Source organism: Panthera tigris, chromosome A1 (genome assembly GCF_018350195.1).
Source record: "Panthera tigris isolate Pti1 chromosome A1, P.tigris_Pti1_mat1.1, whole genome shotgun sequence".
Lineage (NCBI taxonomy): Eukaryota > Metazoa > Chordata > Mammalia > Carnivora > Felidae > Panthera > Panthera tigris.
In genome coordinates this window covers 14,284,062-14,302,202 of record NC_056660.1, presented here as the reverse complement: position 1 = coordinate 14,302,202, position 18,141 = coordinate 14,284,062, and the positions used below count along the sequence as shown (strand labels likewise).

Here is an 18,141-nt window from a genome sequence, read left to right as displayed (position 1 = left end):
CTAAAATAAAATATATTAAAAGTAAAATATTTCTTTAAATTTTTTTTGTTTCTTTAGGAGAGAGAGAACGCAGGGAAGGGACAGAAAGAAAGGGAGAGACAGAGAGAACCCCAAGCAGGCTCTGCACCAGCAGCACTGAGCCCAACGTAGGGTTCGAAGTCACGAACCGTGAGATCATGACCCGAGCTGAAATCAAGAGTTGGACACTTAACCGACAGAGCCACCCAGGCAGCCCAAAAGTAAAATATTTCTTTAAAAAAATTTTTTTAACGTTTTATTTTATTTTTGTGTGAGAGAGAGAGACAGAGTGCGAGTGGGGAAGGGGCAGAGAGACAGAGGAAGGCAGAATCTGAAGCAGGCTCCAGGCAGAGCCCCACATGGGGCTCAAACCCATGAACTGCGAGATCATGACCTAAGCTGAGGTTGGATACTTAACCGATTGAGCCACTCAGGTGCCCTGGTAAAATATTTCTTAAAGAAAGAAAATATATGCAGTGCCTGGGTGCCTTAGTCAGTTAAGTGTCTGACTTCGGCCTAGCTCATGATCTCACACAGTTCACGGGTTCGATCCCCACATCAGGCTCTGTGCTGACAGCTCAGAGCCTGGAACCTGCTTCAGATTCTGTGTCTCCCTCTCTCTCTGCCCCTCCCCTGCTCACACACCCTCTCTCTCTCAAAAATAAATAAACATTAAAAAAAGAAAAAAAGAAAATATAGCTCCAAATTGAGGGGATCATGTGACTGACAGTGAAGTCCACAAAAAGAGAGAGAAAGAGAGACATACACATACAAAATAGGGGGTAGAGGCAGGAACCACATATAATCTGATCCTGTTTATGTGAAATGTCCAGAATACGTAAATGTGTAGAGACAGAAAGTAGGTTAGTAGTGCATAGGGTTGGCTGGGGAAAATGGTGGAAGATACTGAAGGTTCTGGGTTTATTTATGGGGTGATAAAAATGTTCACAATTGATTGTGGTGATGTTTGCACAACTCTGTAAAAAAATTAAAATCCATTTATTTTTTTATGTTACGTGGGTGAACTGTACAGGAAGTGAATTCTATCTGCCTGACATATGTGAATTATGTAAGTCTTACTAAAAGAATGGACTAAGGAATATGTGAACTCCATTGCAAATGTGGACTTTATTTGGATTCTGATTCATATAAATAAGGTGTAAAAGCAAAATAAAATACATTTATAAGACAGTTGGAAAAAATTGGGAGTGAGTGAAACAGGGTTAAAAAAATATTTTTGGGGGGTGCCACCTGGGTGGCTCAGTCAGTTAAGCATCTGACTCTGGTTTCTGCTCAGGTCATGATCTCATGGTTTGTGAGTTCAAGCCCCGCATTGGGCTCTGCACTGACAGCACAGAGCCTGCTTGGGATTCTCTCTCTCCCTCTCTTGCTGCCCCTCCCCCGCTCATGCTGCCCCTGTCTCCCCCCAAAAATAAATAATAAATAAACTTAAAAATATTAAAAAGTATATACATATTTTGGGTCACTGGCTTTTTTAGTATAATTCTTCACTTTACCAAGAATAATAGTACACTAGGGAGGTTGTTTGGTAAAGTAGTTCATTTCCATATATCATAGCCACATTGAGATTAAAATCTCCTTAAATAATGGATAAAAATATACCAAAAGCTATAAAGTTCCCACATGCAAACATTCTATTTATACATTTTTTTCCTATTTACACATTTTCTATCTGAACAACCAGGTATCTGTCCTATAGATTTAAAAAAGAAATGATATTTTCAATCTATGAATGTTCACTAGATGTTCTCTTAAAGACAAGTATATTATATTTTAAGGTATGTTTCATAACTTATAATTTCCTGCATGCAAATATATTCTCAATGTAAATTATTTGCTTTTTAATATTTTAGGAGTCAAAAAGGAGTACAGATTTAGCCGGTAGACAAAAATAAGAAATGGCCATTTATTTCAAGCATTTTAGAATATCTTATATTAGTCAACAGATGCTCATCTGATTATCTTCTCCTAAGGGAGCAAATATAACTGAATTACCATTCCTTTATTAGTCTTCATGAAAGGAAAATCCACTCCACAATAAAGAACGATGTCAAAAGACAATAGTAAAATGCTTGCCTTTTCCTCCTTAAAATTTTAACCTTGTGTTTACAGATGTTAAAATACAATTTGCTAAATAGTTAGAAACAAAATAAAACAACAGAGTATTTTCACTTCTTGAGCACTGCTCAAGCAAAAACAAAATCTCTCTTACCATCCTGTTGATCCGTACAAAGTCTTCAGGTTTTTTTGCCCAAGGGGGAAGACCAACGTCATTTACCACAACTTCATCTTCTCTGACTCCAAGATTGTATCCATTACTGTTGACAAACATCTCTGGTAGGTAATAGAACTCTGGAATTAGTTCCTGCCAGGAAGAAAAATGTGACATATTAAATCACTTTAAAAGTGAGTTGAATAAAACTATTATAACTTGTTAACTATAAACCGAATTAAATTCTTTCTGTAAATCCAATAGTTTATTATTTAATTCAATTCTGTATTTGATTTTCTTTAGCTGAGAGGAAGAGAAGGAAGAGAGGTGAAGAAAGGAGAAGAACAATATTTTTCTTGAACATTTTGTTTGATAATTTATGTTTATAAGACTTTCAATCTTATCTTGCTACAATTAGTTAAAAGGGTTACAGAATCAACAATAGTTCCTAGTAGTATTATTAAACAAATATGTAAAGCTATATCTACAAGTCTATGACGCTCAACAACCTTTTCTGAATATTATTAATACTCAAATTAAAAAAAAAGTTGTTGCCAATAATGGTTAAAAATCATGTAATATCTTCTACTTTTCTTTTTGATCACACTGTCAATTATACTACATATTTTTTTATAAAATGATTCAAAGTTTTATTTTATAATTTGGCACAATGAATTACTTTTGTACCTATCGCTAAGCACAATGAAGAGATGATATACAACATGACAATAAGTTTTATTTATTTATTTATTTATTTATTTTTTAATTTTTTTTTCAACGTTTTTTATTTATTTTTGGGACAGAGAGAGACAGAGCATGAACGGGGGAGGGGCAGAGAGATAGGGAGACACAGAATCGGAAACAGGCTCCAGGCTCCGAGCCATCAGCCCAGAGCCTGACGCGGGGCTCGAACTCACGGACCGCGAGATCGTGACCTGGCTGAAGTCGGAGGCTTAACCGACTGCGCCACCCAGGCGCCCCATGACAATAAGTTTTAAATGTTTAACACATGGCACCTGAATGGTAACTTCTTAATAAACTGGATGCAAAGACGTCTTGTGTTATTTGTGTATAAAGATGGCGTGAACAACACGATTCAAGCAAACTCGTGTTTGTTGCACAATGTCTAATATGAGGTTTATGTTCCTTTAGAGTAAATCAGATATGGACATGAACTGTTTTTATGACCCTAGAAATGTTTTTTTGTTGCCAGTTTTTTAAGTAACTGGGAGAAAATGCAAACAAAACCAAAAAAACATAAACCACTGTAGTTTTTATGTACACCATCTGTATCATAAACAACAACAACAATCTTTTCAAATATCAAGATGAAGGTTAAATTAACCTTATATCGTGAAAAGCATAAGGACATTTATTTATGTAATATGATCTACACTGATAATGTAGTACCTGAAATTCAACTCTTCCTGTGGTCTTCTCTAGAGATTCATAGAAAAATTAAAAAAACAAAGAAACAAAAATCTCAAAACACCAGACGCTGATATCTTCAAATAAATCAAATTATTAACTTTCTAAGAACAGCATACACAAAAGCTTTCTCTTTATGGGTTCTCCTGCGGAAATCAACATTTGTCTATTATGGCCTAAGTAGGTGTTTATCTTAGTAATGCTCTGTGAGAATTTGATTATTATCCATTCTGATGATGATAAATGTGAGCTGTAAAAAACATAAAACATAATAAAGTTTGGGTACAGGGCACTGCGACAGGTACAAGGGAAGAAAAAAGTGAACAAGACATGGTTTTATTTCAGGTAATTTATAATCTGCTCTGTGGGGTAAATACACAAACAGATGGTTGTAATACACAATAATAACTGCTCGAGAGGAGTAGAAACCAAGTACAAGGAAGCACAGAGGAGAAGGCAGACAACGCAGGGCAAGTCAGGAGAGACTTCACTCGAGACCAGACAGTTGAATTTGGCTCTGGCTAAGATAAAGGCAGGGGGAGGGGGTAGGGGACCATCAGGAAGTATAATCAAGAAGGAGTAAGGACTGAGTGTGGGTGGAGAATAGGACATATTGGGGGGGTAGGTGAAGATGGGGGAGGTGGGATGGTAAGAGTTATATGAAGCCAGATGATGAAGTTTTATGCCAAGCTAAGCTGTTTGGATCTTGTGTTATTGGGCAGATTTGTTTTGTAACAAGACGTTGGTGGCAACATAAAGGATGGACTGCAGAGGACAGAGACTGGGCATCTGTGCATATGTGGGGAGAAGGGGAACCAGAAGCAGCAAGCAGGACAGGAGGGAAGGGGGAAGGGCAAGTGTGACTTGTGACTGTGGGACTTCAGCTGGGAGGGTAACCTGTGACAGAGGTGAGGATGGGCCTGCAAAGAACAGAGGGAATTAGGTGGTTCACACTGCAAGACAGTCATTCATTAACAACAAACTACACAACTTCAAGGCCACAAGAAAGTGTGGGGAAGGAGAATTATGGTGAAATTAACATAAATTAATGTACATTTTCAGTGAACTGTATGTAAAAGGGGAAACTGAGAAGGGGCTGAAAAAAAAAACTAACAGGTAAACAAACATCCTATTTGCAAATCGTGATACAGTTTAGTTAGTGGGTAACATAAGAGCTAAACACTGATTCAGAAATATTCTATCAGCAATGACTGTAATCAGCTGATTTCTGGACTGGGTACACACTGATGGTGTATATTATATTGCTTTGAAGGAGCAATCTGGTAAAGGTGTGTGATTACTGATTAGAAGGTAGAAGCAAAGCGTCATTACCATTCTCATTGATCTGTATGCAACCAGAAGTGCATAATCATTATGATCTGATGTTTCTAAAATGCAAAGGTTGAAACTCTGTCCTCTATGCTGGTATTAGGAGGCGGAGTCTTTGGAAGGTAATTAGAATTAGATGTGGAGCCCTCAGGAATGGGAGCAGTGTCCTGAAAGGGGTCTTGAGGGAGCCTGTCTCTTGGCCACGTGAAGACACAGCAAGACAATGGCTGTCTGGGAACCAGGAAGCAGGTGCTCACCAGACACTGAACCTGACCATGTGGGCACCTTAGCTTTGGACCTCCAGCCTCTACAACTGTGAGAAATACACTTCTGTTCTTTATAAGTTCTCTAGCTTATGGTAAAAATATAGCTGTCGGAGCTGACCAAAACAATTATTAACTTCTCATTTCAATGCATTAAGATAAAACTTAACGATATTCTTTTGATCTTACTCTCGCAGTTTGGCAAAACACGGACAATTAGTAAAGGATGTAGAAAAAGTTAAGAATATGGCTGTTTGGGCATTACCCATTCTCTATCTGACATGGAACAGCAATAGCGTTCCAAAAGGGGGAAAGGAATGTAAGATCACGCAGTCGCTCTCTCTGCAGGGTGATTTATATGTACTAGACTCACATAAGTCAGGGATTTCCCTTACTGCCTTTCATCAGTTATTTGTGTTCATGTCTTATCTCCAGAACTAGACTATATAAGCTTCTTTGAGGACAGAGAGATATAGCCACATGGATAAAGCAACATAAATTTATTTTTTATTTAAACAGCCCAAAGAGTCTTAATTTATCTTCACCTGTCTTGGTGCTTCGTAATGTTTTCCAAATATATTATTTCCATTTTTCCCCCCTGTGGTTTAGGGTCACATAAACTGTCTGGTTATTATTAACCTATTTACCACTATAATACTATTTTCCTGAATGTCATTAAACTAGATTCACAAAGGCAACAAAGCCCAAGGATTTTATATTAATAACAGTTTGGGCAAAGCGGCTTTTCAAGCCTGATATTACAAGGTTTATATTTTGTTGATCCCTCGTAGCTCTTGGTGTTATACTTTATATGTAGCAGGTGCTCATTAAATATTAAGCTATTGATGAAGATATTAGGTAAAGTTATTTTAATATCACTAGAAATCTTCTGGGGAATATGCAGATGGTTGGAGGAATGCCTCAAGATTGGAAAGGAGCCAGTGAAGGACTTTATTAAATAAAAGAAGGATGAACCCCCAAAATAACATTTGTACCCTTTGAGGGGCAATGTTTGCAGCTTAGAAAACATGATCTTGCTTAGCTTAGTTATGTATAAGAGGTTTAGCAGCATAAAAGTGTTCACTTTAAAATACAGAAAAATTTCATTGTAAAGTTGCTGACAAAATTGTACCCCAAATACAGAAGTGGAAGAAACAAGACCTACTTCATTTTAATTTAAACTCTCTGGCATAAGAAGGGGCTAAAAGCTGGCTGCCACCAAGGAGAAGCAGCGAAGCAGGGCCAAGAAAGTTCTGCCCTGATGGTTACACAGGAAGTCAGGAGGACGAGTTAAGTATTTCATCAGGAACATTCAGGGAAGGCAAGGCCAGTTATATGAAAAGGTAGCATTACTAGGGCCTTCCAGATGATCCTTCCAGACCATCCCTTCAAGAAGGCCGTGTCCTCCACTCCAGTCCCCATCTGAACCACCAGACTGTGATCACTAATTAGGGTGTTCACTGAGATGCTGGACTAAGCTGTTAGAAGCCTGATTTGAGGGTTTGAAGAGTGGAAGAAATGCTTTCAGATTTCGAATAGAGGGAACAGTCACAAACAGACACATTTTTAAGGCAGATATAAAGAAATCCCTGGAGCTCAGCTTAATTGCGAGGCCCCTAAAAGCTTCAAAAGACCAGAGCTATAGGTGACTGAGCCTGAAGTCCTGAGCTGGGGAGGTTTGGGGATTTTTGTTTGTTTGTTTGTTTGTTTTTTTCCTGAAGGGGAAGGTAGAGAGTGAACTCACGAAGTCTAGGGAGAAGTTGCTAAAGCAGCAGAGTGAGTGTAAATGTTTATGTCTCCATTTTATTTTTAATTTTTAAAATTAAAAGACTAAAAAAACCCTTGTTTCAAATAGCATTTTTAAATGTAATGTTAGCATATAAATGTAGGACAATAGTATATAATTTATATTCACGTGTATATAATTTAGAAGGTTTGATTATTAAAAAAGAAAAACCTAAAGAATAAGAAGAGTTTCATCTCTGAGACTCAGCTGTTATATCCAAGAAGATGGCCATGATTGTATCTTGGCTTCAAGACAAGAAATCAGCTGAAATTTTACCTCTGGTGGTTCAATCTTAAAACAGCAGGCAGAATTTATTTGTACCATACTATATCTTGGTACTGCTGTAAGTGCTTTACATATATTTTCTTAATCTTGGCAAAATTTCATGAGATAGGTATTCCCATTCTTCCCACTTTTTAGACATGAAAACTGAGGCAAAGAGAAGGTAAGTAATTTGCTACTGATTACAGTGGAAATAGGTGGTGAAGCCAGAAATCAAAATCAAACACTTTAAATCCAGGGTCTCTGCTCATATATTCTCTATTTTGCCTTCTGAAGCAGCAACCCAGTCACTCTGTAGGGACTTCATTCTGTTTTGATTTTCTGCATAGCGATGCTGATTTTCTTTATATATATATATGGCTCCTGTGTCCCCACTATACTGGGACTCCCATGACGGTAGGAATCATTGTCCAGTTTGCTCTCTGGTTCACACCACTTAGTTGGTAGGAATAGTGCCTAGTACATAATAGATACTCAATACAAATGTGTGAGATAAAAAAATTAATCAATTATTGCTACATGTTTATCATCTCCTGAATTTCAGGCATGAAAGAGTGATAAAAACAGTATTGAAGGCCTGGTTTTCAGGCTGTGTTGGTTAATGCAGGGGTACTTAGGATGACCAGTTAGTTGAAGATAAGGGGGAAAAGGGGTGGGCAGGCAGTTTGGGGATTATCTTTTCTTCTAGCAAGGAAGTGTTACTTTATGTGCATCAGGATCAAGTAGATCTGAGTCTAAATCTGGACTTCCTGCTAGTTGGGTAAGTTTCTTAACCTTTTGGAAAAAAAAATCAGTTTCTTCAATATGCAAAATTGTGATGATAATAGCAATTAACTCACAGGGTAGATGTGAGGATTAAATGGGGACAGTGTGTAAAACAATGCATTTAATAGCTTTATGCAAAATATATTATAGAGACTATTTATTCTATCAACTTTTTTTCCATGCAGATCAAAAATATTGCTGCTGAGTTTGCCCCAGTACCAAAGCACATACTGTAACCAGTAACAAAGCTGTCACTTTGGGTGTTTGTTTGAATGCATACCTATGTAGACAATTCAGATGACTAAAATGTTTTTATCAAACATACAATCTTGTATCTTACCTACTAGCCTAATCAGACATATTTTTGTAAGTTATTTGCACTTCAGATTTTCGTTTTGTCTAAATGCACCATCAGATTGAACTGAACGGTATAAACCAAACTAGAACTTCTAATTTCTTAAAATTAGTTGCTTGTAGAACTTTTTCAAAGACCTCTCCATGTCCTCTGTGTCCTCTTTGGCATTTCCACTTTCCCATTCATCCCATAAAGTGGTGGAGTCTACTTTTTCTCCCTTGGAATATGGGCAGGCACATTTCGACACACAGAATGTGAAAAAATGACACTGTAGGGCTTCTAGAGAACCCTAAGACCTCAGAGGCCCTGTAACTTCTGTTTTTATCCACTTAGAAGCTGACCATCACAGAAAGTAGTGTGGCCCCCTTGCTGGAGTGATCGCAGAAAGGGACAGACATGTGTGGACAGTCCGAGCTATTCCAGCAAGCTCAGATGGGCGACGGAATATGTGCGTGAAGCCACGATGGGTTCTGTGGCCCGGCCCTTTCCCTCCAGCTGTTGCCGTGGAGCACAGCGGTGAGCAATCCTTGCTGGGCCTTAACTCCAAATGCATAACTGTCAACAAATAAATACTTGCTGTGGTTTTAAAACGAAGTTTTGGGGTGCTTTGTTCCACAGTAATAGATAACAGAAACTGAAATTGGTGCCTGGGGGTGGAGTGCGAAGTAATTAAAACTCAAACATGGCACTGGCATCAGGACCAGGAAGGAGACAGAGGCTGTGAAGGCCATGAGGACACTGGGTAGAGTCTGGAAGATCAATCAGCAAGCAGGAGAAAAGCAACCGGTGTTACGTGGTGGTGGAAAATTAACAAGACTGTTTCTTGCAATAATTTCAAAAATAAGAGAAAAAGTATCTAATGAACTTGTGCTCTGGTTTAGGAGATTTGCAGGCAGGATGCTGAAAGTGGCCACTGGCTTCTTTGACTGGTCTATGGATAAGGTATTCTGAGCTAAGGAAGAAACAGCTCAGTTTTAAAGCAATATTTAGGGGAGATATAAGGGCCTAGGACAATGTATTCTGCTGCCAAAAGATTCTCAAAATAAGAAACAGGTTCAGAACAAAGGTCCATTACAAAGTGCTGCAAATCAAATATGGCCAGAGGGGAAAGGGCGTGGCTGTATCCCACCTTATACCCGAGCTCAGCAAAATTCAAGGTGGTGGAGTGTAGACCAATTAATTCGGCTACACAGAGGGATTCTAAGAATCTTAAGGGCATTATTAAATAGCATCTTAACTCATGTGCAGAAGTAGAAAGGATCCTATCTCAAAATGAGTTTTGAGTGAAAGCTTTTTCCTAATAATGAACTATAATTTGATATATACCAAGTGCACAGAATTTTAAAGGAGGCTGAAGGTGACCTGGTCCCAACTTTCTATAATCATTTAGAGAAAGCCACTGAGCTGCAAACAAGGGCTATCTCTTATGGAAAAGAAAACTGATTCAGAGGGCGAAGCCAAGGCCCCAGAGGACCCATCCCCACAGTCTAGGAAACTGACCACACGTGCCTGGCTGCAATCCCTATGAACCAGCCTCTGCTATGTAACTCCCACATCCCCTCCTTTGGAACAGAGTCTGTTGAGGTTCACCTGTTTCTGACTCACCATCATATGCTGAGTGTACATGGGACAGAAAAGCTGTATTTCTAGTTTCCAGGTATCCTAATTAGGAATTTCTCCACCTTATTCTGTATCTGGACCTAATATAGACCATGAGATACCAGATTTTGAGCCTGATGTAGCTAACAAGCTGAGTATATTTTGCATTTAGGAGGAATGTGAACTGTGATCGGAGAGAGGACCTTAGTAGACTGTTTGCAGAGATGGTCACAAAAATCCTTCTAACCACCATGTCTTCTTGTAATGTGACTTCACTACTTATCTCACCAGGAAGCAAAGTTCATTTGGGCTCGTCCTGTGACTTGTTTTGACCAACAGAATGCTATAGGGGTAACACTAAGTGACTTTTTTTTATTTTTAAGTTTATTTATTTATTTTGAAAGAGAGAAAGAGAAAAAGAGAGAGAGAGAGAGAGAAAGAGAGAGAGAGACAGTGCAAGTGGGGGAGGGGCAGAGAGAGGGGAGTGTAGAGAGAATCCCAAGCAGGCTCCATGCTGTCAGCACAGAACCCAATATGAGGCTTGAACTCAGGAACCATGAGATCATGACCTGACCTGAAATCAAGAGTTGGACGCTTAACTGACTGAGTCACCCAGGTGCCCAACACTATTGGAGTTTTAAGCCTAGGCATGAAGTAGCCTTGCAGTTCCCATTTTTTTCAACCTTTTGGTAGCAACCCCCATGAAAAAAAGTGTGATTTTCTTAGAAAGACTATGTAAAGAAAGAGGACCAGCCGGGCCCTAGCTGTTCCAGCCATTCTTGCTAAAGCAACAGATAAGTGAGTAAAGTCAGCTTGAATCCTCTAGACCCAGACAAGCCGCCCCAGTTGACCCCAGGTGAACCAGAGACAAGCTGTACATGACGAACCCTATTCTGACTGCAGAACTCTGGGGAAATAAAGGGTTGTAAGTTTTTTTTTTTAAGGCACCAAGGGTTGGGGTGTTTTGTTACACAGCAATAAATAATTAAAGTAAACCTTGATGGAACAATTATCCCAAACTAGTTAAAGCGGTTGGATATGGTTGTATGATCATATGCAGGAAAATCACGGCAGCCTGCTATCCAATGAATACACACTGCAAAGAACTGAATAGACCTCAGTGCTACTTCTGGCTTCCTCCTTCCCCACTGTGTGAACTTAGGCAGGCCACTTAATATCTCTGAACCTTCTCTACAAAACAAGAATCGTGATAGCTATTTCACAGGGATGTTTTGAAGACTGTGTCAAATAACTAACAAAGAAGCATGTTTAAAAACTATGGAGAACCATTCAAAAAGAATGAACTCTACTATTGTAACTTCTAAGTGTGCTCCTTCAGAGGTACTTTAGGCACTATCTTGCCTACTTCACATAAAGGCTCTTCTGTTTACTCTCGTCCCCTTGATAGGTTTCTGTTAATCAGCTTCTCTTTAAGGAAAGAGTCCAAGTAGCTTAAGATTTCCTAAATGAAAAACAGTACAGAAAGACACCAAATATTACTCAAGAAATGGCAAGATGAATATTATAACAGGCATTATGTGTCTGTAAATGTGATTTCTGGTTTATTTTAACAGCTATACTAAAGCCCCGTGGTACAGTTAATAGTGTTATATGCATTCTGTCAATAATAAGAAAATATCCTCAAACACAATTTCTAATTTACAAGCTTATGACAAGTTCAAGCTGCTGAGAAATTGGACTTGAAAGTATGTCTTAGAGTGATAGAAGACCACTATTAACACTATCATAATTGTATACCTATTGCATCAAATCTGACATTTCAGTTTAATATATTTTGCTGAGAGAGCATACCATTATATGGCTTCCTAGAGAAATCAAATCCAACCCAGACGTTTTCACTTTTCTAATATAATTCACTGCAAGGTTTTAAAGCTGCCATCTCTTTTTTCCCTTTTTTTCAAAAGATTGATGCCCTGGCATCCGTTAATTCCACAAGAGCTCATAATGGGTCAATGAGTCAGTGGTGAGCACCTCCATTAACTGTATTAATTTACACTATGTCACCTTAATGACATTTTGTCACAGCTACCTTTTCTGACATCTACATAGCTATTCAAAAGTAATATAACAACTTTTGAAGGCATTAAGGAATCTTAGTGTAAGAACTCCAGTAAGTTGAATGTCATTGTTACCAAGACTACTATAGAAAAGGGAAATAAAATAAATAAATAAAAAACTAACTAGTCTGACTTAACTCAGGGGAACTGGCTCCTGAAAGGTCACTTCACCAACACTCCATCTCTGCCCAGCTTGTATTCATTATCACAGGAAGAGAATGATCTTAATAAAGAGGGACAGACTAAAGCCATCTACTCTATTCTAGTTCTTTCTTAAACGATTATCTAAGTAAATACAGCAGACATACTTTTCTTCACAAATGGAACTGCAGTTCCTTAAATTTATACCCAATGCTTTATTTAACAGCTTGGGGATAAGAAATCAAAAGCTTAGGTTTTTAACACCCAGTTAGAAAAGCTATTATTGCTCTTGGTAACATATTCTTCCCTGCTAAATGAAGTGTTATTTTAGAGGGGAAAAAATACTGTGCGCTTTGATCAGTGTATCTAAACATGAATGTAGAAAACCTCAAGTTACTACCAGTATTACCAAAAAACTTCTCTAACTTTTCCTTGATGAGGACCCTCAAACTCTGACAGCTATAAATGGAAAGACTGATACATTTGGACACACACACACACACACACACACACACACACACTTGAAATACAGCACAACAAAAAGACTGAGAAAACATACTTGTAATGCAACTTGGTGCAATTTCAAAGATCTTTTTCAAATCAATAAGAAAAAGACATATGACCCAACTGAAAAATGGGAAAAGACTGGAGTAAGTTTACAGGTCAATAAATATATGCAAAATCCTCAGTTTCACTCATAATTAATGACATGCAAGCCCAAACAAAGACAACTCCATTTTCACTCACCGGATTAGCAAAAATTACACCATTTATTAAAATAGTGATGAGGGGGGCTGTGGGGAAGGAGGCATCCTCACACACTGCTCTAGGGAGTGAATTACCATCTTTGTGAATAATGTTTTGGCAATATCTTTCAAAATTAAAAATGTGTATAGCCATTTAGCCATTAATAGAAATTATCCTTTACATATATACCCAAAGTTCATCAAGATGACTTTGCAAGGGTGTTTACTACAGCCTTGTGTTTAACAGTAACAATCAGAGAGAAAGACAAGCTATCTATAAACAGGAGATTGTCAAAATAAATTATTGTGTATGTGCACAATGTTCAGCCTTTAAAAAGAAAGGATCTATATGGAAAAATATTCAGGGTACACTTATCATAAAATATGAAAGGGAATGGAAGGTGGGAAAATCCATGCAATGTCAACCTGGGGAAATGAGCTTGTTCTGAACTAATTAAGTCCAGGGTTGGGGGAATAGGTCCTGTTTGTATTCAGCACAGCTGCTTGAGGATAAAAAAAGAGAAAAACCTCCCCAGATAGTGATGGCCACTATCATTGGTGATGTGAGCCCCAGGAACCAAAGGAACACAATGGTAACAACATGTATGCATTTCTTAAAAGTTCTACAACAGGAATATGCCGGGAGAAATCCTAGCAGTTTTAAGCGGGAAAAGCCTGGTATGAACATTGGTCATCAGAGACTGACCTGTAACTTGGTGAGATATTTTTGGTGATAAGAAGCATCAATAAAGTTCTCAGGATAGAAAATAAGTCTAAAACTATGTAAATTAGAGTGATTAACTGATCTGTGAGTAGGTTTGTAAGGGTAGATCTTTGAATTAGGCTGAAAAGCCAATTTTCTTTTTTGTGATGATGTCCAATAAGAGTGAGCAGGCATTTTCACGTGAAAAAATCTGATACAATGTGGATACAGCTCCGAATTATCTTTGATAGCAATAAACAAAATGTATGGATTAGCTACACACTTGTTAGATCCATTTTGTTTGTTTTCCACTTTTGAAAAGAACTGAGCAAAGTTGTACTCATCCAGTTTTCTTACAGTTCCACAAGGTTGTAATTGCCTTGTTAAAAATGTTTGCAATAGATAAGCAAAAATATGAAAATTTTGACTTTAGTTCACTGCCTTTTGTTGGATTAAGACCTTAAGTGTAATAATACCATAATATTTTTTTTATCTAACAATATGAGTTGCAGTGATGGGGAAAAATCTGCCTTGAAGAAAGAGGGCTTAGGATAAGAAACACATATACCTATGCCATAACCTGATCATATCTCATTATCAGAGAAAAAAGTGAGAGAACAAATGTATTTTATTGTTTTGAATATAACCTTTTTCTTTTCTTAAACAAAGCCTATGTAAATGAATAACAAATCTTTGTGTTTAACAATAGTTAAGTAGTACCAACTGTAAAATTACTCTGCTCCTTGGCTGTTCCTCAGTATCGTGTGTGTGTTGGTTTAATCTAATGTGTATTGTTGCATAGTATCCCCAGGCACAGTCAAGTAAAAGCTAAGGCTGTACAGAAAAGCCTACATTTTAAATGGGTCTTGTCATTAATGCTTTATTAATTGCCCCAGGCTACATAAACCCAAAGCTGGGCAAGCTATAACAATATGACACATTAAGGTCAAATCCAATTCCTGCTGTGTTTTATGGAATGGGCCAAATATTGAGTTAACAGCAGGAAAAGCAATTTATGGCCTTTTCTTTCCGTCTCCAGATTATTCGATCTAAATTAGATAGGAATTTTTTGAAATAACGAAAATACCTTAACTGAATAACATAAATGAATTCTGAATCATTTTCTGTGATGCTCATGATTATTTCCTCTCGTTTCCTTTTAGGTTAGATGTGCCACATGATTTTAAAGTACGATGGAAGAAAACTGTAGTATAAAATGTCTTATATAGCCAATTAAATTAAAAAATCAAGATTTCAGCACTTTTGAAATTAAATTAGTATCAACAAATAAAAGAGCCTACCTTTACATCAGAAGTATCTCTCTGACTGGTTCTCCATGACCTTGCAACCGATGAGAAGGTTCGATCTGGATGGTCAAATTTTCCATCATTTGCATTGAGGAAGAAGGTTGTGAAAGGTTCCTGAGCAAAAAGAAGAATCAGGAATTTGACCCTTCTGAACACAACTGGCCTTGTTCCACCCGAAATAAAATATGACTGTCTTTGAAACCCTCACGAGGTCGGAACAGTGCAGGGACCTGGAAAGATGCCTACATCCAGGAGTCAGGAGGTACCTGTCTGGGCCTGACTGGGCTGCTGAGGCACTTGTCACAAAATGTCAGTCCATTTTGCTTCTTGGGCTTCAGTCTTCTGACCCATAAGATGATGGAATACTAGTGCTCTATGATTTAATGATGAATGACTTTGCATTATTATTAGTTTATAACTCTGAATTTCTTTCTAATAACTAAGGCCATACATAATAAGAAAACCACTCTGGCACTGTTCACTGCACTGTGGAATTGGGTAGGGAATGGCTACCTTAGATTACCTATGAAAGTCCACTAAAGTACTTGTACAGTATTACGGTCTGACGATCTTTTTTAAAATGCAAAGTTCTGCTTGAAACCCTTCAATGGCTTAGGAGAAAGTCTAAAACTATTCAGTTTGTCTTAAAAGGTCCTGAATGATCTGGAAACTTATCTGTCCTCTTCCCTTCTTCACATTCTAAGGTTATGCCACATTGCTCTCACTTCCTGTCCCTTGTAGGTGATGTTTGCTCTGCCTGGTACCAATTTATTCCTTTCCCTCACCATCCTTACTTGACTAAGTGCTTTCTATCCTTTATGTCTCAGCCAAGATGTCATTTTCTCCTGACTTTCCTTGATTTGCCAAGCTCTCCAGTATGAAAATACAGGTTGTATGAATATAGGTTGTATGAAAATATACAACCTATATTTTCTAAATACATCACTGGAACACTTGTCACACTATTTTGTAAGTGATTTGTAACTTGTCTATCACCCCCTCCCCCACATGAACGGATTCCATATCTGTCATGTTCACTGTTTTATCTCCAACACTTAGAACAATTCCTGGTACATAGAAGTTGCTCAATGTATAACCTGGCAAAGAAATGAATGAAATAAAGTTAAGTGCAAATAAGACTAGATAAACTCGAGTCCTTTTGGTATTGTGTCATTATTACCTCACAAAAACACAGTGTCTGCCACCCAGTACATGTTCCCATGGCAGAAAACCTAGGGATAACTATCACACAGTCCTAATCATTTAATTGTACTGTTTTTTTGTGTGTAGTTTTTGTGTTGGGAGAAAGACATTATTTCTGATGTCATTAAATTTGTTTCTGAAATTTATTTTTTTTATTTTATCTTAATGTTTATTTGTTTTTGAGAGACAGAGGGAGAAAGAGCATGAGCATGGGAGGGGCAGAGAGAGAGGGAGACACAGAATCCGAAGCAGGCTCCAGGCTCTGAGCTGTCAGCACAGAGCCTGATGTGGGGCCCGAACCCACGAACCGTGAGATCATGACCTGAGCCGAAGTCAGACGCTTAACCGACTGAGCCACCCAGGCACCCATTTCTGAATTTTAAAAGATTAAATCACATTCATTCTTACCAAGGCTTTCTTAGTTTTAACTACAGGTATAACACAGATAAATATACATTTCTTTTTCTGTGGTTTGATTCTTTCTTAAGTCTAGGAGAAATGACATATCACCCCTAGGTTTAATAATGCTAAGAAACCTCCACAACATTTTCCTAAACGGTTATTTTTCTTTAACATATAATCCCTCTTAATTCTTGTATGTCTACAAAGCATGACTTTGCCCCTTTGAACGTCTCTTGTTGCCGTTAGCTGTAAGGCAACAGCTACAAACACTCATTGTCCTCAGTCTCCTCCTGAAATTTAGTGTGGCTAGATGTCATCAGTGTTATAAGCTTGTAACATATCAGCAATATTTTATGTTCAGTATTGGATGATAGAAAAGTATGATCAAAGATATTGGAAGAAGAATGATATAACACTAAACAGAGGAAGGTATTACTGATTCACCTGTAAATCAGATAGGCAGGAAGTCCATATTGCTGTTTAAGATTTTAAGTGACATGAAAGACAAATTGATGTCACTGAAATTAAGTTAGGAAGAAAAATTTTTTGAGATGGCCTTCACTAATTAATTTGCTTTGTAGATTTTTAACTCACTATTAAACATTAGGTAATTAATGTGGTGTAGCTTATCACTAAATTACATTAATTAAAGCAGGGATCAAAACAAGTCTAGAAGTGGCAATGGTAAACGGAATGAAAAATGACAGGTCTAATCTGAATCTTGGTGGAACACACCATTTCCTTCTTTTAGGCAAGTTATTTAACCTTACGTAGCGATGTTAAATAACTATGCTTCGGTTCCTTCATCTGTGTTAATTGGGAAGGACAACACCTTGGGGATAATTATGGGAATTAAGTACAATGAGATAATATTGGGAAAGCTTGGAGTGGCTCACCTGACACAGAGTTATAAAAATGACAACAGCTTTATGCACCGTGTCGAGTATTCGCTGCTGGGCCTCATACCAGACTGCCAGTTCACCAGACAACCTGACCGGACTCTTAGTGCCTCAGGTCTCATTCATCTCTGCATCCTTAGCACCAAGTATTGTGCTTGGCTCACGGTTTGTGTTTCATAAATGTTTCTTCAGGGGCACCTGGATGGTTCAAGCGTCAGGCTGTTGATCACGGCTCGGGTCATGATCTCTCGGTTGGTGGGATGGAGCCCCACTTTGGGCTCCTGCTGGCAGTGTGGAGCCTGCTTGGGATTCTCGGTCTCCCTCTCTCTCTGCCCCTCCCCTGCTCCCTTTCTCTCTATCTCTCAAAATATAAATAGGGGCACCTGAGTGACTTAGTCGGTTGAGCGTCCAACTTTGGCTTAGGTCATGGTCTCGCCGTTTGTGAGTTCGAGTCCCTCATCAGGCTCTCTGCTGTCAGTGCAGAGCCTGCTTGGGATCCTCTGTCCCCCTCTCTCTCTGCCCTTCCTCTGCTTGCTTGCTCTCTCTCAGAAATAAATATAAAACAAAAGATTAAAAAAAAAGTAACTTCAGAATCCACTTCTTC

At 38.2% G+C, this 18,141-nt stretch overlaps 1 protein-coding gene across 8 annotated transcripts in view; it reads right to left on the bottom strand.

The window, feature by feature from the left end:
- The window catches only part of NBEA (neurobeachin), a 678,339-nt gene that overhangs the window by 60,947 nt on the left and 599,251 nt on the right, over positions 1 to 18,141 (bottom strand). For all 8 annotated transcript variants that reach the window (XM_042998658.1, XM_042998776.1, XM_042998897.1 and 5 more), the window contains 2 exons: positions 15,028 to 15,147; positions 2,252 to 2,404 (listed from right to left, as the gene is read on the bottom strand). In XM_042998658.1, coding sequence (XP_042854592.1) covers positions 2,252 to 2,404; positions 15,028 to 15,147 — 273 coding nt within the window. The remainder of the gene's footprint in view (positions 1 to 2,251; positions 2,405 to 15,027; positions 15,148 to 18,141) is intronic.